Source organism: Grampus griseus, assembly GCF_964374135.1.
Source record: "Grampus griseus genome assembly, chromosome: 8".
NCBI classification, from domain to species: domain Eukaryota; kingdom Metazoa; phylum Chordata; class Mammalia; order Artiodactyla; family Delphinidae; genus Grampus; species Grampus griseus.
The window spans coordinates 18,558,573-18,584,148 of NC_139002.1; the positions used below are offsets into that span (position 1 = coordinate 18,558,573).

Below are 25,576 nucleotides of genomic sequence, written 5' to 3' on the forward strand. Positions count from 1 at the left end.
ACAACAAAAAAAAACCCAAAGAACAAACAAAAACAATTCTGTGTGGGGTACGTGCATACACACACACACACACACACTCACACACACACAAATATAAAGTGTATAACAGTACAGTCTAGCAAGCTTGAACAGGGTGTGGGAGGGAAGGTAAAATATATCAGGCGCTAAAACTGGACTATAACTCGAGAGAGAGGTTTACAAAAATTATGAGAAATACTAGGTAAAACTCTATATCCATTAATTTGGAAAGACAGAGGAAATGTTGATTTTTAATAAAGATATAAATTCAGCTGGCCCACAATGAATGGCCGCCGCGGCTGCCGCTGCTGCTGAAGCGGAGGCCGCGGGGACCGTAGCTCCGGCGCAGGAGGGCGCGCCCCGGGCCCAGGCCCGGCCCCAGCCGCCGCTGCGGAGTTGGCCGGGTGTCCCCGGAGCGCGGCCACGGCTTAGCCGCCGCCTCCATAGCCCAGACGCTGCAGATGCAGATCCCGAACTTCGGCCACAGCATTCTGGAGTGCCTCAAGGAGCAGCGGCTGCAGGGCCCATACTGTGATGTCTCGGTGGTGGTCAAGGGCCCTGCCTTCAAGGTCCACCGGGCCGTGCTGGCCGCCAGCAGCTCCTACTTCCGGGGCCTGTCCTACAGCAGCCGGAGTGCGGCGGTGGAGCTGCCGGCGGCTGCGCAGCCCCAGTCCTTCCAGCAGAGCCTCAGCTTCCGCTACACGGGCCGGCTGAGCATTAACATGGGCGACCAGTTCCTGCTCATGTACACATCGGGCTTCCTGCAGATCCAGGAGATCATGGAGCAGGGCACAGAGTTCTTCCTCAAAGTGAGCTCACCCCGCTGTGACTCCCAGGGCCTGCACGCCGAGGAGGGTCCCTCGTCCGAGCCCCAGAGCCCTGTGGCGCAGACGTCGAGATGGCCGGCCTGCGGCACCCCACTGCCCCTCGTGTCTCGCGTCAAGACGGAGCAGCAGGAGTCGGACTCTGTGCAGTGCACGCCCGTGGCCAAGCGGCTGTGGGACAGCAGCCAGAAGGAGGCCGGCGGTGGCTGCAGTGGCAACGGCAGCCGCAAGATGGCCAAGTTCTCCGCGCCGGACCTGGTCGCCAACCGGCCGCCCCAGCAGGCCCAGGCGGTGGCGGCGGCACAGCGCGCCAGAGTGGCTGGGGGCGGCGGAGGGGGGGGGGGGGGAAGCCGGCGGGGCCCGTGGCGGCAGCGGCAGGCGGAGTGGTGAGTGGTTCCAGCACGTCGGAGCGGACCAGCCCGGGCATCTCAAGCGCTTACACCAGCGACAGCCGCGGCTCTTACCACGAGGAGGAGGAGGAGGACGCGGGCGAGGAGGGCACAGACGAGCAGTACCGGCAGATGTGCTATATGTCCGCCACGTACCGCATGATGAATGTAGGCCAGACCGCCGAGAAGGTGGAGGAGGCCCTCCCTGAGCAGGTAGCCCACCGAGTCCCGGAATCACATCCGAGTGCGGCAAGACCTGGCGTCTCTCCCTGCTGAGCTCATCAACCAGATCGGTAGCCGCTGCCACACCCCAGGCTCTATGATGAGGGTGACCCCTCTGAGAAGCTGGAGCTGGTAACAGGCACCAGCGTGTACGTCACCCGGGCGCAGCTCATGAACTGCCACGTCAGCGCGGGCACGCGGCACAAGGTGCTGCTGTGGCGCCTCCTGGCCTCCTTCTTTGACCGGAACACGCTGGCCAACAGCTGTGGCACCGGCGTCCGCTCTTCCAGGAACAGCTCTAGCAGCAAACCACTGGATGGTCGCGTCCTCCACGCTGCCAAGTACTACTGCCAGAACTTTGCTCCCAGCTTCAACGAGAGCGAGATGAACGCCATCGCAGCCGACATGTGCACCAACGCCCGCCGAGTGTGAGGAAGAGCTGGACCCCCAAGGTCAAGCTGCTTATGGCCGAGGGTGACACCTACACCACCTTCGTCAGCTACACAGGCAAGACAGAGCCGGACATGAGGGGTGTGGAGCACGGCTTCGAGACGGCCAGCCATGACGGCGAGGCTGGCCCCTCGGCCGAGGAAGCCGTCCAGTACCCCCCCACCGGACTCTCCCTCGGGGCCGTCACACTCCCCCTCCTGTCACACCCGCCCGCCATCTTGGGCACGAGCTACTGTCTGTCCTTCCCCAGGACCCGCGGGGGGCACTGCATGCTCCGGCCCCTCTGCCCACCCCCCACCCCCCGTCCCACCCCCCGTCCCACCCCCTGACCCCAGTCCGATCAGGGATCCGGGCTGGGAGAGGACGGCAGGTGGTGCGAGATCTGCGTTGCCTTCTCTAGCACACACACTCGTGCACAGTCGGGGGGCTCTTGCTCCCCCTCTTCTAACCCCGAGCAACTGTCTCCCCACTCACCAGGCCAGGCACAGGGAGGGGTTGGCCTGGGGGGCTTGGGAAGACCCCCTTCCCAGGCGCTGGGCCACCTAGCCAGAGCATTCCTCAGCCTCTGCCCCCCTGCAGCCCCTTGGGACTCACAGGGGCCCCGGGTTCTCAGGACCCCTCCCGCCACCACCTCCCAGTGCTTCCACGTTCCAAAAGCACCTTCCTGTCTCCCTCGTCTGGCCCTGCGCCTGGGGGCTGGGGTAGGCGCGGACATGAGGACTGCCCGTTTTACAGCTGAGGAAACTCGGGCTCAGAGAAACTCCATAACCGACCTAAGGTGGCGGGCGGTGGCAGGCCCAGCGCCCTTCTCTTCCCCCACCTGTGCTCAGCCTCTCTTGCCGCCACCAGCCCCCCGGGGCCTGAGAGGGGCAGGTCCTGAGAGGGGGGCCCTTGGGGTCAGACCGAGAGTCTCTGAGGATAGAAGGAGAGGTTTCCGGGGCTCGCAGAAGCGTGTGGGTGTGCGTGTGTGTGTGTGCGCGGGCGTGCGTGTGTAGAAGTTTTGCTTTTAAACAGATGAAGACGTGAGAGGCAGTAGGACCAGGGGTGGAACCCAGGGGAGCAGGCTGGGGAGCTGCTGCCTTTCCCTCCCTTCCCCACCCCACCCCCGACCCCCCAAGGCAGGGCTCCCAGCCCCCAGCCCCTGTACATACTTTTTAAAACATGTTTTTAGCTAATGAAATATTGAAGTGTAAGATTCCTATTATTTTTCAAACCAACGGGACCGTGTCTGATGTCCCCTTCGGTCCTCGGGGCTGTGGAAGGCAGGACGGAGTGGGGAGCCGGGGGCAGGCTGAATGTGCGCGTGTGTGTGGAGTGGGGGCGCGCGTTGACGAGGGGGGCCCCCCAGGCCCCGCTCTGCCTGGGCTCCCGTGGGTCTGGCCGGCTTCCACTCAACCCCAGGGCCTCCCCCCAAGGGCTACATTGCAAGGTCCGGTTGGCTGAGTCCAGCTCCTGGCAGGGCCGGGTCCGCTTCATGGTTACAGATCGTTTGCCGAATCTTCTTTTACCATTCCTCTCTTTCTATCCTTGCCTAGCTCCGCGAGTGGTTTTGTGGATTTTTTGAGTTCTTTGTGTAAACTTGGAGGGTTCTTTTTGTTTTTTAACCGCCCCCCCCGCACCCCTCCCCACACACGGTGGATGTCATTTCTTTGCAGTTCACATTTTTGTCTCCAGCCCTGGTTCTCAAGGCCTCTGTCTCCGAGCAGTCTGACTAGCCCATTGCTCCCAGCAGCCTCTCTCTCTCCAAAGGCAAGGGGATTACAGGAGGTGGGGTGGGGGCCAGCTGGACCACTGGGATCTGACCTGGAGGCCTGTGCCCCCCCTCCCAGGAGCCCCTGCCAGCCTGCGGGGAGCGGGTCCTTCCTGACATCTGCTTGCTGCAAGGGGCAGGTTCAGTACAGCGGGGGGCCCTGGCGCTCTGCTTTCCTGGCCCAGCCCCAGTACCTTAGCCCTCAGCCGGCCCGAGGGCGTGGGGCGGGGGGGTGGGGGTCGACAGCCCCAGCTAAAGCACGAGCACCTTAGTCGCACCTCCCCTGCCCCCTCATCCTGGCCTTGACACCGCACCCCAGCGTAGATCCCAAAGCACAACATCCTGGTCACTTGGCAAGCTGCCGGGCCGACCAAGGCCGAGGGGTGGGCTGGGGCTCCAGCCAGACCCCCAAAGGAAGCAGGAGTCCCCAGGCGCTCCCCTCCTTCCAGGCCTCAGCGGGGGCCAGCTGTGTGGGACTGGGGTCTTCTCCCTCCCCACCCCCTTGTCCTGGGCAGGCCCCTGTCCAGCCCCTCCTGGCCTTGTCCTCGGGTGGGGCTTGCCCCGTCCCTCCTCCGAGCCCCTGCAGCACGGGGTTGGGTGGCAGAGCGCTCTTGTTTCAGGGACTCCAGAAGGTGCCCCTGGCTACCTGGACTGTGTGTATAGGTCTGGGGAGGGGGCGGGGGAGAGGGGCGGGGCAGGGGCGCAGGGGAGGAAACTCCTCACCAGGAGAGCCAAAGACAGGGTTGTGCCTTACCCCAGGAGCCACCCCTGTGCCCTCCCGCCCTGCCCTCCTCGCTCTTGGGCGGCCTGCTGCTTTTCCTGCTTTCCCTTCCCCTGGCCCTGCCCTGCCCTGAGCTGCATGGACCCCCACCCCCGGGCAGCCAGGATGGAACATGAATGGAGAATCACTGACCAACGCAAAAAAGACTCTGGGGGCCCCCCTCCACGTCCCCCAGCCGCCCGTTCACCCATGTCTCTTTCACGAAGCACAGATCACCCGCCTCATCCGCGGGGAGTGCCAACACCCTCCCTGCCCTGGGCCCAGCCCCTCCTCCGGCCCATAAGTGAGATTAAACATTAACTACTGTAAGAAGAGGAGCCGCCCTGGGAAATGTGAACCATGAGAATATCAGTGATACTGATGAGAATAAACTAAATGCCTTTGTAACAAAAAAACAAAAAAAGATATAAATTCATTCTACAAAACTAACAGAACCACAATTCCAAAACCCAACTAAGGTAAACAATTATTTTAAGAAAACCTTAATGAATACAGATCCAATAACTTCTTAACAACCTGAAAAACAAATAGAATTCTAGAGGGTATTAGAGGCACAGTATGTTGTGATACAATTTTTATAATAGGATGCAATGATGGTTCAGGGTTCGGAAATCTATACCAAAGACGTTTTCAGTGTTGAAGCCTCCTTTTTTCAATTATTTGACAAACGTTCCTTCATTTATTCAGCAAAAATTTACCATGTATTATATATATTCCTATGTATAGGAATTCAGTGGTGAAAAAATGAGGTCCTGGACTTCATGGAGACATCTAGAGAGATACAAATAAAAATAAAATTTTAATACAATAAAAAGGCTGTAAGAGAAATACAGGGAATACTATAGGAATACATAAATTAGCACGCAAACATTAGGGTGCTGTTGGAATAACCCTGTTGCAATGGTGATTGCCCATTCTAGGATGGTGGCCGTGGATACAGATAAGATGGGCCTACACAACGTAATCAGAAAGTGGTATAAAATTTTCTGATGATTGACTAGATGGAAAAGGGTGGAGTCAGAGATTCTTTGGGGGGATCTTAATGTATTATGTATAAAAGGGTAAAGAAAGGGTCAAGTAAGTTCAAAAAATACTGTTAGGTATAAACATTGCTGCAGCACTTGTCAGCTTTATGGCATTTTCTCATTAAGAAAGTCACGGTGTTAGATAGTACATAATGTTTACATTTGACTACAGAACCCTGTTATTTTTGCAGAACACCTTGTGAGAGTACTGTTTCATGGAACACACTCTGGGAGAAACTGCTTTCCATAAAAACAATCTCTTCCTTTCTACTCCTGCAGCTCTCAATACCTCGGTGAATTGTCTCACCAGCTATATTCAATTCTTTGTGGCTGTCTTGTTCTATCTCTTTACACAGTACATATACTCAGTCTGGTTACTTTCAACTGGATGAGGGTGAAGTGAAAGATTCACTGGAACCTCAGAAGGGGTGTCCCAAAAACCATTAAAAAAGAAAAAAATTATTCTGGACCAGGGTCACCTGTGAATCAACAGGAACAGATCTGAGCCACAGATAAGTTGCAATAAAGCAGTATTAATCTTTGTTAATATCTACAAACGCTACTGAGTAAATTTTCATATAGGTCAGACACCTGAAAATAACAGGCTCGTTGGAAACAAATCCTTCTACTATGAAACTGCTTAAGCAAACAGAAACTTGATTTGAACGCTCTGTGCTGAGTAATTGGATAGCTAGCTCCATTTACCTGGACTCAGAAAAGCTGCATGCATTTAGAAACAGAGAAAACCAAATGTACAAACTCCTAGAGACTAGGGAGAATAACTTAATTAGTTTACAGTGCTCAGAAACATAAACCATGTGTTACTGAAAATCTGATTCTAAAATATAAGTTTGATATGTTCAAAAGGTATATTTCAGGATACTCTAACACCACGCAATCACTGAATAAATGTATGCTGCTAGCTTTTTGTGTACAATGTTAGTGATGTCAAAAAAAAAGACACACCCCTCCTTTTTGTTTTCAATATATTAAAAAGCAACATAGTACAAATGTTGTAGTTAATATTAAAAAGAATCCAAATTTTTCAAGGAATTAATTTTTATAAACAAGTTCTACAATGAAAGGGAAACGGCATATTGATACATAAAAGTTTTGTTAAACAAGATTTTAAAAATTTTAAATCAAAGTGTTTTAGACTAAATTCTTTCAAATGTTCAAACAAAAAAGAACCCTGTACAATCTCCATAATAAAATGTGTCCTTGCACTTTGAAAATGTTAAAAGTTTAGAAATTTGAGTGATAAGAGGCATCACTTAAAGGTTTCATGAACCTTTTTTCCCAAAAAAGAATACTTTCAGTAAAACATTTTACTATTTTATCTGACTATGCATTTACATTTTTGTTCTTCCAGAAAAAGATTTACATTAACACTGTATTTTTACTGTAAAAAAAATACATTTAGAGATATTTAACTTCCTGAGTGACTTCAGTCATACATCGAACATGTTTGTTTTTTTTTTGTGTGTGTGTGGTATGCGGGCCTCTCACTGTTGCTGCCTCTCCTGTTGCGGAGCACAGGCTCTGGACGCGCAGGCTCAGCGGCCATAGCTCACGGGCCCAGCCGCTCCGCGGCATGTGGGATCTTCCCGGACCGGGGCACGAACCCCTGTCCCCTGCATCGGCAGGTGGACTCTCAACCACTGCGCCACCAGGGAAGCCCATTGAACATGTTTTAATGAGCAAATTCTAAAATTTTACAATGAAATAGCATGTGTAGATGTATACTTGTATGCTCACTTACAGTAAAACTCAAGATCATGTCACAGAACTTACACTTAAGTTCTCTAAGTTAAATAATATGATTTATCCCCAAACTTGACCAAAAGGTTTTCTCAAATATTAGTAAAATGAATCACTGAATTTACATTTTCTCGTTTAGTAACAAAATACTGAGTCATTTCAGACTATCAACTTGAATGTTTTCCATTATATACACCGAAAATCTGATTCCCTAACAAATTTCTTGTAATACAAAAAGGTAACAGATAATTAAAATATTTGCTTCATAATACAATTAATCCAAATAATACATCCCTTCCTCAATTGTCTAAAATGATTAGGAATTGTGCACTTTCTTTAGCATAAAACCCTTTCCTCTTCTTAAAACCCTGAGGTGAAAGGTTATTAATGTAATAAAACTAGAACCACAATTCTCATTTCTGTATTGGACTGCAATTAGGTTTTAAAAATTTTATAAAGAAATGTGCCAACTTGTAAAGCTGCTCTATAGACTTTTTTAAAGAAAACATTCCCAGAAACAACTTAACAAAAAGGGCCTAGAATGACACTATGAAAACATCCTTTTAACACTTGTTAGTGTCGAGATGAGCGCCATTTTCCATCTCTACCACTGTCTCTTCTGTTATCATAGTCATGGCTCCAGCCATCGGGATTTCTCTCTTCATAGAAGAAATCATCTCTGCTTCCTCTGTAATGATGGTCGGACCCATGATCAGTGTAACGCTGTTCACGGCTATAATGTCTATCCACTGCGTAGGTATGAGAATTCTGTCTGACTTTTCGCTGTGATAATGGTGTATCTTGGCGCCACTGGGAGGTTGAAGACCGGTTAAAAGTGTGATTATGTGACTGAACTGATGGGGAAAATCCTGATTGATCCAGATGTGGAGAACCAAATTTCCCTCCATATGACATCTGTCTCAAGACACTGTTCATCTGAGCGAAGAGAAAAAGAAGGAAATGTGTTAACCACAAATATTTCTAGATAGCAAAGGCAACAGATATCAAGCCATGGTCAAACGAACACAATAATGGCAAAGCAAAATCATTCTTGCCTAGCTGAATCTTAAGGTAAACACAACTAAAGTAGTACCATAGCTTCATTCATTCCAATGCACCCTACAAATATCTGTACTACCACTCTTTGTCCTCCAGAATATAATTTAGAAGGGAAGAAGTAATACAAAACGACTATAATGTAAATCACTGTATGATGAACACATTAAAAGCAAAAGCGCAGTATCTTTAGGAAGGATTTAATGAAGGCGACATATGATCTGAGTATTAAAAGTATGGATGTAATTTTTTTTTTTTGGCCATGCCGCACGGCTTGCAGGATCTTAGTTCCCCAACCAGGGATCGAACTCACACCCTCGGCAGTGAAAGCGTGTAGTCCTAACTACTGGACCACCAGGGAATTCCCTGGATGGAGTTTCTTTAAGGAAAATATTTTAAGGGAGAGTTATGTCACGGAAAGAAGACTGCACAAACAAAAATAACAGGGAAACACAGAATAGTTCATAGAATAGCAAGTAATTCTGGCTAAGACAGGTTATAGATCTCATGAGCCATGACTAATGGATGGTAAAGCTAGAAAGGTTTACTGGAATCAGATAATGGGAGCAAAAACACAAGGCTAGGGCTTCCCTGGTGGCGCAGTGGTTAAGAATCCGCCTTCCAATGCAGGGGACACGGGTTCGAGCCCTGGTCCGGGAAGATCCCACATGCTGTGGAGCAACTGAGCCCATGCGCCGCCATAACTACTGAGCCTTCACTCTAGAGCCTGTCCTCCGCAACAAGAGAAGCCACTGCAATGAGAAGCCCGCTAGCCGCAACTAGAGAAAGCCTGCACGCAGCAACAAAGACCCAATGCAGCCAAAAATAAATAAATAAAATACGAAATTTATATTAAAAAAATCACCAGGAAGATAAGCAAAACAGAGTTATAATAGTAATTTTGAAATGGTGTGTGAGATGGACTAGTGAGAAGAAAATAGATACAAGTACTAAGTGACTAGACGAGTGGTTCCCAAATTTTGCCTGTGGACAGACATTAGCTAATGATGATTTTTTTTTTAATGGTCTACAGCAAAATAAGAAAAATATATAATATGTTTATAAAAGTTGATATCTCTTTATATTGGTTTCTCAATTTTATTTTATTTCACTTATATTTTTATTCTGTAGACCTGTGCAATACAAAAGCCTAGGGACCACAATTCAAGATTGTGATTTGGGCAAAGAAGATAAAAAGGAAGAAACAAATGTAAGAAAAAGAAAAGAATGAAGGATCTGAGACTGATCAAAGACAAAGATGCAACAGCAAAAGATACTTAAGATTTTATCATTGGTGATATTATTACAGAAAAAAATGGCATGTTCACAAGGGAGGTGGTCTAGAAGACTGTAGTATATTAACGTATTAAGTATTAAAGACAGTACGTGATGAGAAGTTACTCGGCACAGGTTGCAAGAACATCGGAGAATAAGTATCCAATATTTGCAACACACACACATCACACCAACAATGGTTAAAGAAAAATACAAATGTGACAAGCAGTTCTTCTTTTTATCTTCAATCTTTTAAATATATATTTCAGCCCAGTGAAAACTAAAATGAGTGATCTACAAAGATCATGCTAGTCTAACTAAAATTTAAGAAATGAACTTAAGAATTAAGAATGAATGTTTTAACTAAGTACGAGTTTTTTAGCAACTCGAGTTGAACAATCAGCTTACCACTGCTTGTCTCTGAAAATTTTCTGAAGAAGAAAAAGATCTTTGAATTATTGGTGTTGATGGAGTCATGTTATCCACTGTCCTTTCGTACCTGTGAAAAGTAAGAAAACCAACATATAATCATTCATTCAGTAAATGTTTACTACATACCAATCCTGAGCAAGACACAGTCTTCAAAGACAGGAATGAACAAGACCAACAAGGTATCTGTTCTCATGGAGCTGGGGTAAGGATTCAGACAAGACAATTTCACATGGATATAAAGACATAGTAAGAAATGACTAAAGAGCAAGTTGAGGTGAGAGAGATAGGCGGTTCTATTTTAGCTTGACTGGTCAGGACTGGCCTTTCTAAAAAGGAGACATTTGAAGTTACAGCTGAACAAGATTACCTGGAGGCAACACACTCCAGCTGAGGGAAGGACTAGTGCAGGGGGAAGCAAACTATAGCCTGTGTGCCAAACTCAGTTTGTGTAAACAAAGTTTTACTAGAACTTAGCCAGGCTCTTTTGTTTTGGTATTATCTGTGTGGTGCTACAATGGCAGAAGAAACTAGTCCTTTATAGAAAAAAAAAAATTGTGTCAATTTATAGAAAAAAAATTGTCAATACCTGGGCCAGTAATACAAAGGCCTAGACTGAGAACTAAAATGAAAAGGATTTGATCAATTAGACATAACAGGTGCGGGAACCAGAAGAACTAAAAGATAAAAATCTAGATTTTTGGCTTGAGCAATTAGGTAGACCTCTACTGAGATAAGAAGAAAGAATAATAGGTTTGGGGGAGTAAGGAGTTCTGTAACATAAAAAGAATATTAATCTTAAGGACTTAAACCTTATTCCTCACTTCCTATAGAGGTAACTTGCTCTACAGAAAAACTCAGAAAGGTTTTAATTTTATTTTAAAATATGCCTTTGGAATCAAATCACCAAGATTTGGAATTAAATCACCAAGAATCAAATCATCAAGATTTATCTTACAGTTTAGATCTTTTTATTTTGGGTTTTCTTCTCTTTTTTAAGCAGAACTGATTTTATTTGTATGCTGTAAAGAAAGCTACTTTTTTTAAAAAGAACTTCTATTCTTTATATATATGTATATAAATATATATATATAAAATAAACCCGTGCCCCCTGCAGTAGAAGTGCGGAGTCTTAACCACTGGGCCGCCAGGGAAGTGCCGTATTTGGGTTTCTCAAATCGGATTACGTACCTGTATGCTAAGGGGATAAAAAGTATAATTTTACTTACAGAGAGTATAAAAATCAGGTACACTCTAGTGTTTGATTAAAACTACAGTATTTACTTGCATATTTCTTTCCCCAAGAATTTCTAAGAAGGGTTAAAAACTCTTTTTTCCCCTCCACCTAAGATACCTTTCAAGAGTCCATAAAAGTGGTTAGAGATGCTTCGAATTCCAACTACACTGAAAAGCATTTAAACACAATTAACTTCAGCTGGCAAGAAAAGACTCTAAGAGGGTACCCTTTTCACATTACTGCTCTCTTACAATTTTCACCTTCCAAACTCTTCATATCCGCCCACTTCTCTCCAGCTCTTGGCACCACCCTAATCCAAAGCAGCAACCTCACTCCCATAGCTTCCTTGCTACTAACACCAATACCTTGCTACCAACAGCTTCCTAGTCACCCTTGTCCCCTTCAATCCATTCTCTCCCAGTACAACCAACTAACTCATTAAAATACAAACCTGTTCCTCTTACTACCCTACTGAAAACAGTTCAATGTCTTCCTACTGTTCTTAGGGTGAAATTCCAAAATCCTAATTATGGCCTATAAGAAAGACCCTGTAACTTCTGCCTCTATCTACTTCAACAGTATCATCTACTACTCTCCATTTTCTATTCATTATGATCTAGGTACACTGCCCTCTTTCAAGTCCTCATTCACTTACCTCTCCTTGTTAAAACTTTCTAGAAACTTTCTACTCGTATCATGGTGGGTGTGCTCAATCACACTGCCTGGGTTTGAAAACAAGCCCACTGCTTATGAGCAGTTCACGCTTGAGCAAGTTAACCCCCAACCTTCATTTTCTTCATACATAAGGTAGAGATAATAATAATCCTTGCCTCATAAATCTACCGTGAGGAATAAATGAGATCATAGGTGCAAAGGACTTGGTGAAGAACCCGACAGGTGACAGGTATTTGTTAACTCTTTCTTGAATGAAGCCATAAATTGATAAATAGCTCTATGGACATACCGGGAAGAAAACGTCCCTGGCAAAATATCAGCCTCCCCAAAGAAAATTATTAGTAAATATAAATATGGTACCTCTTCCAATCCTCAGTAGCTAAGAGGTATTTCAGAGATCATTCAAATCAACTTCTTTTCCTTACAAATGGAAAGACAGGGACATAGACTAGCTCAAGATTACACAATTGGTAGAGACAGATCCAGAATCCGATTCTATGAACTCTTAGTCCAGTAGTCTGTTTACTAACAGGTATTTTTAAACTGCAAGCAACAACCATTTAGTGGTCATAAAACTAATGTGATTTTTTGAAAAATAAAATAAAATAGAAAATAGAGGATACTACAAGTAGTAAGGCTAAGTAATGTTTTGAGAAATTTCGTCTCAGTTATATACATGTATGTGGGTATGGGTATGTCTTTACAAATGAACATAAATATAGTTATGTACGTATCTATTTTAAGGGAACTATATATAATGGGCCTATAGTCCCCTTAAAATAGATACATATATAACTATAATCCAACATAGCAAATATAGCAGAAGAATAAAGAGGTAGGAGCATAAAGAAAGAAACCAATCACTCATTATGCATTTTGAAGTCACTGCCTAAAAAAATTCCTGATAAATGATTTTAAAAATAGGTGAGAAATATTACCTGCTAGGAGATGTGGAAGTAGGGCTTGAACTTCCAACATGATGCTGGGGATATGACGAACTGACCTCCTGTGAGGCATGGCTACTTCCTAAAATGAAACAATTTGAGAAATTCTTATTGATAAAAAACTTAATTTGAAATTTTGTATCCCTCAGCCCAATCACTCCGAAAAAGGTAGACATAGGCTAAAAGTGAAAACCTCAAATTTCAGTAAATTGCTTTATAGTTCATCAGAGTGAAAACTGTTAAGTGTTTAATACCAAATATACCCAAAGCAAAGCGTTCCAAATAAGGTACTTTCCAATGTATAAATACCCAATCTGGCCATAGTATTCTGATCCCCACACTAAATTGTAAGAATGACTACAAGGAAAGTTTCATCCTTACATGGTCACACATCAAAATTTGTAAAAGTAAATTACAAAGCAGTCAGGAAAAGTATTTTCAGGAAATAATCCTTGTGCTTTTAGAGTGTGAACCCAAACTCAGTCATTTTAATAATAAGGTTTATGTTCTTTTCACAAACCCAAACTGAAATGTTAACTCTCATTTTAAAAGTACAGCTTTCAAAATCCATACTGTCAATGTTACCCATTTTCAGGGATATATAAAGTTTACTATTCATAAAGCTTAAAGCATTTTCATCCAAAAATAGGTTCTTTAAATAACAAAATTAAAAACAAAGCGGCAAACAACCTCTCTCCTAAACATCATCAGTGAATAGTTACCTGATCTAAACTGAATTTTGATGGGCCTTCCAAAAAGTTTGATTCCGTTAAGCAGATTCATGGCATAAGGAACAGATACTTCATGTTTGAAATTCACAAACGCAAACTGCTTTGGTTTACCATCCTTATCTTTTGGAATTTTCACTTTTATTACTGGCCCAGCCTACAGACAAAAAAAGTTTTCAGAATTTCAGTAAGGCAGTTTCAGGAAAATAATCAAATTTTACAAAGTTTAAAAAATTCAAAAATGTAACCAGGGACTCTAATTTTAAAAATGGATACACTCGGATTTCCATCTCGGTTAAAGATCCTATAGATATGACCGAAAATTAGATTAACTTACTTGGAGGGAGGGAGCCCATAAGGAACCGGAAACCCAATCACCGACTGAATTTACATTTCACAGCACTTTATGACTTTAACAAGGCCACCAACAACCATCATTATCCCACTGCGTGGAAATTAACCTTTATCAAGAGAAAGTAGTTTTCTTGGACTAAAAATTCACTTTTGTATCGACTAATCAAACATTACCAGTTGTTGAAAGACAGAACTGGAGGGAACAGGTTTAACGCATCTTGATACAGATTTTAATACATAAACACTACAGTACCGCTCTCCTACAGAGTATTTATGAGTCTGTCTTTGCTGCAACTTCGTAAGAAACTTAAGTGGAAAACGGATACTAAGAAAGAAATTGAAATAAAATTTACAAGCGGAAGATGAGAAAAGCAGGAAGAGGAAAAGCACAGCTCAACGAAGGACCCACGCGTACGAGGTCGCTTAAGAGCACTGACTCTTTACCACGTGAATGCCCGACAGAGGACCCTCCATCACCTTTAGTCGTTACTTCGGCCTGAACTAACCAGGATCCTTCTAATAAAGCGACACGTAGCGAGCGCCTCCCTTTCTAAGCGCGACCCCCACCTCCAGCCCGCCCACCTGTCCGGTGCCGGGACGAACCGTGCCGCTTGAGCCAGGAAAGCGGGGATGGCCATTGGGCCGGGCCCTACCCGGGCCGGAAAACGAAAGGGAAAGGCTGATCCCAGCCGCTTACCTGGTGGAAAAGCTCGAAAAGGAGCTCCTCTGTCACTTTCGTTTCAAGGTTGCCCACAAAGAGAGTACGATCCGCTTCCGCTGCCGCCGCCCCCATCTCAGCATCGCCCCCTCCCGAAAAAGGCCGAAGGGTCGCCGCCGACGCACCCACTGCGCACTCTCAGAAACCCCACGTCCTCGCGCTCCCAGGCGTCACAGACGTAAACGTCAATCACGTCGGCTCTCAGCGGCGTCAACGTGCGCTGACGGACTGCGCATGCTCGGGAGGAGAGCGTTGGGTTGAAGTGGGTCTTTGATCTGCAGACGCTCAGGTGATGGCTTCCGATGAAGTCGGTCTCAGTATTGGAGACCGGCTGGACTGATCAGTGGAGCCGCGAAGAGTCTGCCTTGACCGTGGGACGTAACACAGATACTGCGGGCAGTGTTTGAAGATGGCCCTGAACTATGTGTCCCTGTCTGCCGGCGATCGAAGAGGCCTGGTGGCCTACCGCTCTTCCCACGGCGACCTCAGCTCGTCGGTCTTAGCGTTGGCGATGGTCTCTGGAGACAGCTTCCTCGTTACCAGTCCCGAGGAGATTCTTCCAGAACCTATTCTTCGGTCCACTGTGCGGCTGAGCTTCCGGACCGAGAGCCGTCGGGCGCCTGGTGGCGGAGGGAGCACGACCCGCTTTACAGAGGGAAGGGAGCAGGAGGCGCGGAGCCGAAGCCGCCAAGCCAGATTCTCACCTTACCCGGGCCGTGGGGTTAAACTCGACCTCCTAAGAAGTGTCCTGCAACAGCGTCTGGTGGCACTCGGAGGTGTTAGCGCAGCCCGTCTTTCAGCTTAAAATGAATACCTCTTCTCCGCCCCTCAGCTTGTGAACAAGGCTTCTCTAAAATACACTTTTGGTGCAACCGAAGTCTTATTTTTAGAGGACGTCTTTTCAGTTTAATATAAAAATGCGTGGTAGTCCTGTTACTCTAGCCTAGCGCAAAGTAAAATGTTTACAGTTACTTGATTCAGATGGTTTTAAACAGCCATGATGATGAGATCGGAAGGGAGGAGCAGCAGAGATTTTTTTTGAGGTAGTCACAAAGGATGGGATCATCCTTCCCAGAGGTCAGTAATCCTTTTATCCTCCCAACAATGTATCCAAATTTGTCTTGCTTTCCACAAGTCTTACACCTCCTCCCTGGCAGATTCTCCTACTTTGAGACTTATATTTCCGAGTTTCCTTACATGCCTACCCTTCTACCTCAGATTATTCCCTCTGCCTTTACTTCTGTTGGTTTATTACTGTGGCGTATCCTCCCACCTATGGCCCAACACTTCTATCATCTTGTCCTTAAGACTTCTTCCATTCCCCTCCTCCACTTTTTCTTAAGGAATATCTACAAACTTCAGTCTCTACTAAACCAACAAAAGCAAAACCTAAACCTTGCTCCTCTCTCAAATTATTAAACCAATTTACATTTCTTTATTTGCCAAAAGTTCCAAATGAATTTTTACACTTATATTTGTCACTTTATTGCTCACATTCAATCCCAGCTTCCTTAATCTGAATCTTGTCCCAAACTATAAAAAAATTGGAAACCTTCATCTTACAGTTTCCTCTTAGGAAGCTGCTCATCTGTTCACTCTAGCATCTTCCTTAAACTTTCTCGTTTGTCTTTTGCCATTCCACTATTAAATAGTATTTGAAGATCTCCTCAGTGCTAAGCACTGTGGATGAACTTTACATAGCCCTGCTATCAAGGAGATCAAGGAGTGTACTCAAGATGGAGAGGCTAATAATCACCACACTGGACTGTTCATTAGGTGCAGTGATGAAAATAAACCTTGGTTGCCATGGCTCTCCGTAATACTGCACTATCCTGGTTCTTCCCTTATCTGGCTGATCGCTCCTTATCTGCTCATAATTTTGTCTTAACCATACATTCTCCAAGGTTTAAAGGGTGGTATTGGGAGAAATCTAGTGGGTTTTGTAAGTGGCAACTCTTTATGTAAGCAGGCAGTGTAGCTTTTTCCCAGCGGACTGGGGTCTGTAATTACGTTCAGATAAGCAAAATTACCACACACCAAACAATTGAATTGTGAGAACTGCATTTTAAGAATATTGACAAACCAGAGAGCTTCTGTAAGAGTGATCAATAGAGTGAGAGGTCTGGAAACCAGGTCAAAAGAAAATCGTTTGAAAAGATAGTAGCTATGCATAATATGTGCAAGGCAATGTGCTAGAGGCGATTATTCATTGTTTATTCAGATATTTATTGAGCACTTACTCTGTGCCTGCTAGTAACTGTGCCTCCTAGTAACTATGTTAGGCACTTAGAATAAAGTGGTGAACAAGATAGATACGGTCTCTGCTCTTATGGAGCTTTATGTATGTCATCTAGTTCTCACAACAGCCCATAACAAAAGTATTATGCTTTCATTTTTTTGCCAAGAAACCAAGGCACAAAGAGATGAAGTAAACTTTCCAAGGTCATACAGCTAGATAGAGCCTTGTAGCCATTCAACCCAGGTTGCTCATTTGAATCACGAAACACCAAAAATGACTTGAGTGACTTTTCTCAATTCTCGCAAAGATAGTAGCTAACTAATGCTATTCTATCAATAGATATCTGAAAAGAAGTTAATTCATAATATATGGATTCCTTAGGCTGGGTGTGGTTGAGAAAGAATCCCAAACCTACATGCTAAGAATTTTAGATTGGGAAAGAATAATAAAATTAAGGCTGAAGGTAAGAAGGATTTTCATAAAACTTAGAGATGCCTGATGGTGGAAAATACCACCTCACAGGGTAATAACTCTCCAAAGTTCACGTAGAGGCTAAATTCTGTCAAGTATGAAATAAGACTTCTTATTTTATAAGATGAAAAGTTATAAATGACTTCTTCAGTTCTTTCCCATTTAACCTTTAATTCTATACCTTAAATCATGAACTTGATTAAAATTGAAAATGGAGAATTGGGGGGATGAGAAGTGAAAAATGAGGTATACATTTTTGTATAGGATGTATACATCCAATACATAGGATGACCATATTTACTGTGTAAACCAGGGCACTTGAGAGGGGAAGGCAGGCTATCAATTAATTATGCTTAGGCAATAGGCATAAATAGGGGCTGCCCTAGGCAGCCACGTTAGATCATATCACCCTAGGAGATGGTACAACATTAAATACACCTTTGAAGCCATATTCCTTAGCTTCAGGGAAAGAAGGCTGAGATTTGTAAACAAAGGAGCAAAAGTTTGGCATAAACGTGCACAAAAGCACACAAGAGGAAGAGGATCCAGTGGGAGTGACTTGATTTCTGTTTGTTCTCACATAGGGTCATCAGGAGTAGGGCTTTGATTGAATAATAAACAGTGTATATGTGCCAGAAAGAAAATGATATGAAAAAAATTTGTTTGATGAGAACCTTGTTCACATTAATGCTCCATCATTTTATTTTTTTTGGCTGCAGCACGCAGCATGTGGGATCTTAGTGCCCCGGACTGGGATCGAGCCCTCGCCCCCTACAGTGAGAGTACGGGATCTTAACCACTGGGCCGCCAGGGAAGTCCCGATGCTCCATAATTTTAAATCTGAGCCGATGGATGTCTAAATTCTCCTTGTTCTTAACATCTGCACTGGTGTCCAAGTTACAGCATCTGCCTAGAGTCACAAAGACTATTGTGGAAGCAAGGACCAACATAAACCTCTTTAAATGAAACAACTAAGTTTTCCCAAGAGTAGTCCATGTTATTAAAAATCCATGTTAGTGTACAAAATTACTTTTAATTTAATATCACTGCTTAAGTATAGCATGTTGTCATTCTAAAATAGATGAATTTTCTAAGACAAAAAATAGTCCCCCAAATTAATACTTCCATAAGTTTTTAAAAAGCCATGGTAACTTCCTTTTTGTTCTAATTGGCCATTTTTTTTATATCATACTAAGCAACTGACTAGTATGTGTCAAAGGGAAGTCCTATTAGTATATTTACTTCCTCTATTCATCAGCTCTAAAACTCTTAAAAAGAATGCCCATTTGGGGTATAGAAAAAAAGGAGGCCAAGGAGATTTTCCCTTAATAGCCAGATTTGGTGCTAAGCCTAATTGTAAGAGGGGTAACTCAGCAGGAAGAAAAGAAAGAAAAGGAGGAAAGTCCTATGGGAGGGAAGAGTAGGTAGACTTAATGGTGAGGCTCAACTGTATTTCGAACAAAATTGTGTCGTTTATTCCTTTGATGAACCTGTCTAGATCCCACTTAGGTGCAGCTTTTGTCTTCCTAATTTCCATGAAAAGTACTCTCATTTTCCTAGCCAACCAAATGTGTAAGTTTGAGTATCTACAACTTCATACCACCTATTTCCTATCTTTATCGCCTGTGTCAATTCGATTGCAAAGTCCTGCTCATTTTATCTTCACCAATGTATTTATGTTATGTTTCCGTATATACTTTCATCACCTGGACTGTATTTACCTGGACATCTATCCCGTTTTGTTTGCTTCTGTCTCTCTGCATCCTAAATATATATAGCTCCAGATCAATAAGCCCAAAGCATCTCTCTCTGATCGCATAGTTAAACTATAACTTTACAGTACCATAAACTCTTCCAGTGTTTCCCATAGTATATTCCATAGAACCTCTACTAGAAATACAAGATACTCTTTGGAAAAAAGACGAGGTCGATAAAATTGACAAATGCATGTTTTATCACCTTCTTAGGGTGCCATAATGTGTAATAACATGTTAAAGGGTCTGATAATTCCTTTAGAAAAGGAAACCTGTGTAACTTCATTTTAACCAATGATTCACAAATGTATTTGTCCATAAATTAAAAAGTTTTGCATACTGCCTATCTTCCTGAGGAGCCTCAGTTCTACAGAAACAATTAGAAATGCTGCGTGCCTAAGAAGCTCCATTGGCTCCCCACGTCAGGTATTAGAAATGGATTTTTATATGGTGTGGCAGAATTTAATAAGTTTCCAGAATGTTATGAGTTATGCAAGTGGGTTGGTTTCCTCACTCATGATTTGACAAAGTTCAACCCCATCTTTATTCCACATGGTTTCTGGTACCTGTCTATGTCCTTGGCGATTAGGTGGGAGGATGGAGGCAAGCGTGCAGCTGCAGATTCCCAGCCACTGAGGATCAAGGCTGGCTTTGTCACTAAGGAAAGGCGTTAGGAACTTCCCCTGATGAATACGGGTAGGTGCAGTTATTAAGTATGCTAATAGTGTAATGTTAAAAAAATAATTGTTTACTTGGCTTTTATTTCACTGGAATATCTGAAGGCAGCCCTACTTCAAAATACACTTCTTCTGAATCAGAGGGGAAAAATAATTGTCTTCATCTTCCCAGAGACCTGAAAGTAACTGAAGCAGTGCAGCTTTAAAAACTGCACACTCTATAAACAGACTTTTAAGACTTTCCATAATCTGACCAAGCTATATTGCCAGCCTTCTTTCATGTTCTTAATTCCCCCGGTGGCTGCTGCTCTTTTCTGCCTCTGTGTCTATGCCTATCCTAGACCTTTTAACTAAGTTGCTTGTCCTTCTCATTTTCTGCCAGTTAAATTTTTATCCATCCAGATTGGTTAAAGTTTTTACTGTTGCAAAAAATGGACTGTATTGACTCACAGAACTGGTACAGTGTGGTGACTTCTGATATTCTGTCTACCCAACAACTAGTTATCCTTCATCTGTAGGAGCACCTTGGTTTTTCCTTTCCTTGGAAACTTCTGCCTCATCCTCTGTTCATGTATTTGGGGTGAGGCTTCACACCTAACTCCAGGGATAGAGGTATAATCTATTTCTTACCTCCCCTACTACATTGTCTGAGGGCAGACAACTTGCCTAAATTTATCTTTGTATTTATTCGTACCTATTAAGTGCCCAAAGAGTAGATATTTCATAAATGCCTGTTAAATGAATGAATGAACTTCACAGATAGGCTATTTCTCCTTGGAATCAAAATCGCAAAATGGAACATTCCAGGAAGGCAAGTGCAGGAATAAGAGTAATTGTGATAAGATAAAATAAGCTTTCTTCAATTAAAAAAAAAAGCCATGCCTTTGTAGCTTACCTGGTTTTATCTTGTTAGACTGAGAACTACACTCTTTTCACTTTCTGTATTTTAATTGGAGGCCAAATGTGAATATTATTCTGACCTATAACTATACCATTTATTTAACCATTCTCCAAGAGCTGAGTATTTAGTATTGTTCTAATTTTTCACTATATTAAATAAACACCTCAGTTTATAAGTAAAAAAGTAATAAGTTTTGTTTAAAAGTGTGCTTTGATTTGAAATCAACCTGCCTCTAGGAACATAACCTAATACAAGATGTGGACAAATATTTATGCACATAAATACTTAATGTATTAATTTTTTCCCTACCTATAATTTTTTTAATTAATTAATTTTAAAATTTATTTATTTTTGGCTGCGTTGGGTCTTTGTTGCTGCGTGTGGGCTTTCTCTAGTTGCTACGAACAGGGGACTACTCTTCGTTGCCATGCGGGCTTCTCATTGCAGTGGCTTCTATTGTTGTGGAGCACAGGTTCTAGGCGCATGGGCTCAGTAGTTGTGGCTCGCGGGCTCTCGAGCACAGGCTCAGTAGTTGTGGCACACGGGCTTAGTTGCTCCGTGGCATGTGGGATCTTCCTGGACCAGGGCTCGAACCCATGTCCCCCTGCACTGGCAGGCAGATTCTTAACCACTGCACCACCAGGGAAGCCCCCCTACCTATAACTTTTAAAATAGGGAAACTATGTGTCCAAAATAGATGACAGGTAAAGGAAAAAAAAGAAAAAAAAAAGAGTGCTTACTACATGCCAGGTCGCTACTGATTATTTCCACAAGGATTATTTTATTTAATCCTCACAGTCATTCTATGACAGGGATTGGCAAACTTTCTATAAAAAGCCAGGTAGTAAATATTTTAGACTTTGTAATCCAAGAGGCAAAATTGAGGCTATTATGTAGCCTCAATTATGTATGTATGTATTATGTAACAAGAAAAATTTCTGGAAAATTTGTATTGATGAATTTCAAAATATAATAATTGATACAATTTTTTGTAATGCTAATGTAACCGGGGAGGACCCTATGGGGCCTTCCCAGGACAGACTCCTCCCCCATATCCTCTGCTTTAGATCCTCTCTGAAGTACCTAGATAATAGTAACTGATGCATACTTCCTGAGTTGTTTTACAGATGCTAAAACCACCAACAAATGGAAGAAATTAACTACTTGATGATCCTGAGCCCCAGACCTACTGGAACCTAAGGATTGGTAACGTTAACCCCTGTGACACAGCCCTGTTACCACATCATAAACCAATCAGAGCATTGTGCACGAGCTGACCACATACCCTGTGACCACCGCCCCCCTCACCTGGCCTTTAAAAATGCTTTGCTGAAACCCTTTGGGGAGTTTGGGGTTTTAGAGCTCAAGCCACCATCCTGCTTGTATTAGCGCATTTACGATAAACGCTGCACTTTCCTTCACCACAATCCAGCGTCAGTAGATTGGCTTTACTGCGCACAGGCGAGTGGACCCAAGTTTGGTTCAGTAACACTAATACTGTTAAGGAGAAGATGGAATTCTTTTTGCTTAACTGGAATTCAAAGTTGGTATTCCCTATCATCAAAATCAATAGCAAATGCTCATCTGAAAATGCTGATTTTTAATGAAGTTTATGTATTTTATCTTTGAAAATATCTTTGAAATTTTCTTTTCATGGGTACTGCCAAATACTGATATCGGTCCATGAACATATGGTTTTAATTGAGCATATTCATTGCTTGGAAGGCATTTATACAATTCTATTAAATTCTGATCTTTGCCTTTAAGCATGTCATTACATTGTAGATTAATTGCTTTCAATTGAAGTTTAGGTGGAAGCTCCTCAACTGCACAGTTAAATGGATTTTGAAATACGGGCATTTTCTTTGCACTTAGATCTAGGTCCCGAAAGACTGTTGAACAGTAGTCTGAACTCAGAAAATATATCTACTGCAAATTTGTTTGGATATGGAGATCTTACTTCTTAACTTATTAACAGCATAGTAAAGTATATAAACCAGCTTGAGATTGCATGTGATTCAAACAAGGTTAGTTGTTGAAATGAGTCTACCACAGTATAGGTATGGTGTAGAAATGCTGTTTGGCTTTACAGCTTTACGTTTAATTCATTGAGAAACATTATCAAGCCTGTAGCAAAAGCTAATTTCCAAAGCCATTTACAGTTCGATAACAGTGGTCTAGGGCAGTTCTTCTAACCACTTAAAAATGTACAATCCATTCTTAGCTGGAAGGTTCTATAAAAATTGGCAAAGGGCTGGGTTTGATCTTTGAGCCTTAGTTTGCAGAGAATTTTAGTAACTGCCCAAGGGCACAAAACTGTTTAGTGGTAGAGTGGAGATTCAAGTTTGACCAGGCAGCCTGGCCTCAGAGCCCATACTCTTGGTGACTATGCTATACTACTTGTGGTAAGGTAGCCAGCTAGCAGCTGGTGGCCAAATCCAGAGGGAAGTTTTCTTTAGCTAGCAGTTTGGGCGTTTTTTCCCCTTTAAAATATGCAATAATACGTACAAGACAGTGTAAGTAAAATGCAACCAATACCCATGTGAATGAAAAACGTTGCCTATCATATCAGTAAACGAAGGATGTTACGGCCATCAGGTCACTGCAGCCACACTGAACAGTGAGCCCTAAGGGAACTCAGCGTGGAGACAACCCAGCTGCCTACTGCCAAGTCTTTAGCCATTGCAGCCCCCTAACGGTGCACCCAGAGGAGCCTCAGGATGGGAAAGCACGGGACACTGGCCCTAGATAGCCAAGGTGCATATCAAAGGAATGTTTTCAGTGAGCCCAGACTCTTACATCTTCCCATACATAGAAAAGTGCTAAATTCACTAACTTGAGATATCTGGTTTTCTTTAATTAACAATAATCTTTTGATGTTCTGACTACCTGGTCTTTATTGCAAAACTCCTATGTATCCTTGCTCCTCCCTTACCTCTTCAGAGCAGTCCCTCAGAGCTATCTATCTGAGAGGCTGCCTCTGGGGCTTGAAGTCCTCAGAAAGTCTGCCAAATGAAACAATTCTCAACTTTTAGGATGTGCATTTTTTTCAGTCAACACCTGGGTGCTTACTACCCAACTTTAAATATTACCCCGCTCTTAAAAATCTCTTCTGTTTATCTCGCTTTGATAACCTTGTGCTCACATCACTTCCTCCCACCTGACATAATCACTGTCCTGAATTTGGCGTTTTGCATTCCCTGCTTTACTTTTTAGAACTACTTTCATTACATGTGCATGTCTAGCGTATCTCTAAGTGTAACACAGAATTGTTTTACCTGTTTTAAAACAATATAAATGGTATTATACTGTACATATTCTTCTGTGGCTTGCTTATTTTCTCCACTTGATTTTGCTGTCATATATTTAAAAATAAAACTAAATTTGAATACCTTTGGTGGGATATATGTTTTCAGTTACCCCCTATGTCTTATACCCTTACATTTCACATATTTTAGTTACCTACCTGGCCCCTTACACCATTTGAGCTTGCAACCTCTGACTTAAGATGGCATTCCATTTATCCGTTCAAATGTGAAGTTTTAGATAACATAGGAATTTATTTGTGTAATGACATTTATGTTATATATGACAAAAGCTGGATGTAAAATTGTAAATATGATATGCTCTAACCTATATAAACAAAATACATAGAGAAAAGACTAGGAATAATTGTGCCAAAATGTGATTTTTGGGTGATGACATTTTGTATAATATATGCTGATTCTGTTTTTCTGAATTTACAAAATAATTGTTAATTTTTATCAAAAAATTGTTTAAATTTAAATAATCTGTAAAGTATTTTAATAAAGACATTATTAGTCTCTTTATTGTTTAATCATGTTAACTTCAATTAGGTTATGTTCATATTTTTAACTACAAGACATCAGTCAATCAATTCCTGCATTGTTCTCCTGGTGGATCATTTCAGCATAATCATGGATGATAACCAGGTACAAGGGATACTCTAGGGTAATGAACAACTGTATTAGCTCTGCTGAATCATTTGTCTTAAACCATATCAAACAAAGATTGCATTAACAGAAAGGATAGCCTACGTGGTATTTCTAAAAAAACAGTTCAATAGGTAAGAATTTGCTTCGCTTTCTCCTATGAAAGGAAGAGTATCCGCCAATGTAAGAACATGAATATCTGATCCATAGAGAAGAATACGAAGCCAGATAAAACTGACAAGTGAGATCCATTAGCTCTCCTTGCTCTGGCTCCAAGCTGACCAAGCAAACATCTGTGTAGCATGTCTTTAGGAAGAGAATGTATTCATCAGCCCACCTGAGCTTTACAAGGTCCTGTGATTATTGGCACTCTGCTTTACGCGTTTACTTTTTGTGGGTTTGGTTAGCATGAAACAGCCCAGAGAATCTAATTACATTTGGAGACCCTTACACAGATTTCCTTGATTATGAAGCTGAAGATTAGATCCTAGAACGTGAGGTCCATATCAATGTACCGCTGTTTCTAGGAAGTCTTATCTAGACAGTCCTCTGGGTCAGCATCTCTTAGATCACAGTCCCTTCACACTCCCTTCTGTGCTTCACAGCTTCAATCTGATGATAATACTCAATTCTATCTCCATTTTTCAAACTATTAACAAACCTATATGTCCAAAGCGAAGACTTGGCGATCACAGGTGCCAATTTAAGTATATTCCAATAAAATCCTACCATTTACCTCTTATTAACTGAGTAAATGAACACAACGAGGTATTTTTCGCCTGGGTTATCTGGTTATACCTGACCTCTGACAGTATTTCACATATAAAGTATTATTCATAGCCTACTTCCTTTCGGGTAAAGCAAAAGATGTTGCCATAGCACAAAGAATTTTCAGATTGTTGTGGGGGAATTCTGTAAATCTTGCCAAATTAGGGCATACCAGCA

At 43.0% G+C, this 25,576-nt stretch overlaps 2 protein-coding genes and 1 pseudogene across 3 annotated transcripts; 2 read left to right on the plus strand and 1 right to left on the minus strand.

Annotated features, from left to right (window-relative positions):
* Positions 1-304: 304 nt before the first annotated feature.
* Positions 305-2,232, plus strand: LOC309825652 (nucleus accumbens-associated protein 1-like; annotated as a pseudogene). The gene is made up of 2 exons: positions 305-413; positions 466-2,232. The product of its transcript is annotated as a nucleus accumbens-associated protein 1-like (transcript).
* A 4,210-nt stretch (positions 2,233-6,442) lies between these two features.
* Positions 6,443-14,790, minus strand: RBM7 (RNA binding motif protein 7). Its single transcript, XM_082660856.1, has 5 exons — positions 14,616-14,790; positions 13,559-13,721; positions 12,831-12,918; positions 9,960-10,050; positions 6,443-8,156 (listed from the first exon to the last, which is right to left on the minus strand). Exons 1-5 carry the CDS (start codon positions 14,709-14,711, stop codon positions 7,794-7,796), a joined length of 801 nt encoding a protein of 266 aa, XP_082516982.1. The 5' UTR covers positions 14,712-14,790; the 3' UTR covers positions 6,443-7,793.
* Positions 14,791-14,888: 98 nt separating this feature from the next.
* Positions 14,889-15,476, plus strand: LOC309826641 (uncharacterized protein C11orf71 homolog). The gene has a single exon (XM_082660920.1). It carries the CDS (start codon positions 15,046-15,048, stop codon positions 15,439-15,441), a length of 396 nt encoding a protein of 131 aa, XP_082517046.1. The 5' UTR covers positions 14,889-15,045; the 3' UTR covers positions 15,442-15,476.
* Positions 15,477-25,576: the final 10,100 nt, after the last annotated feature.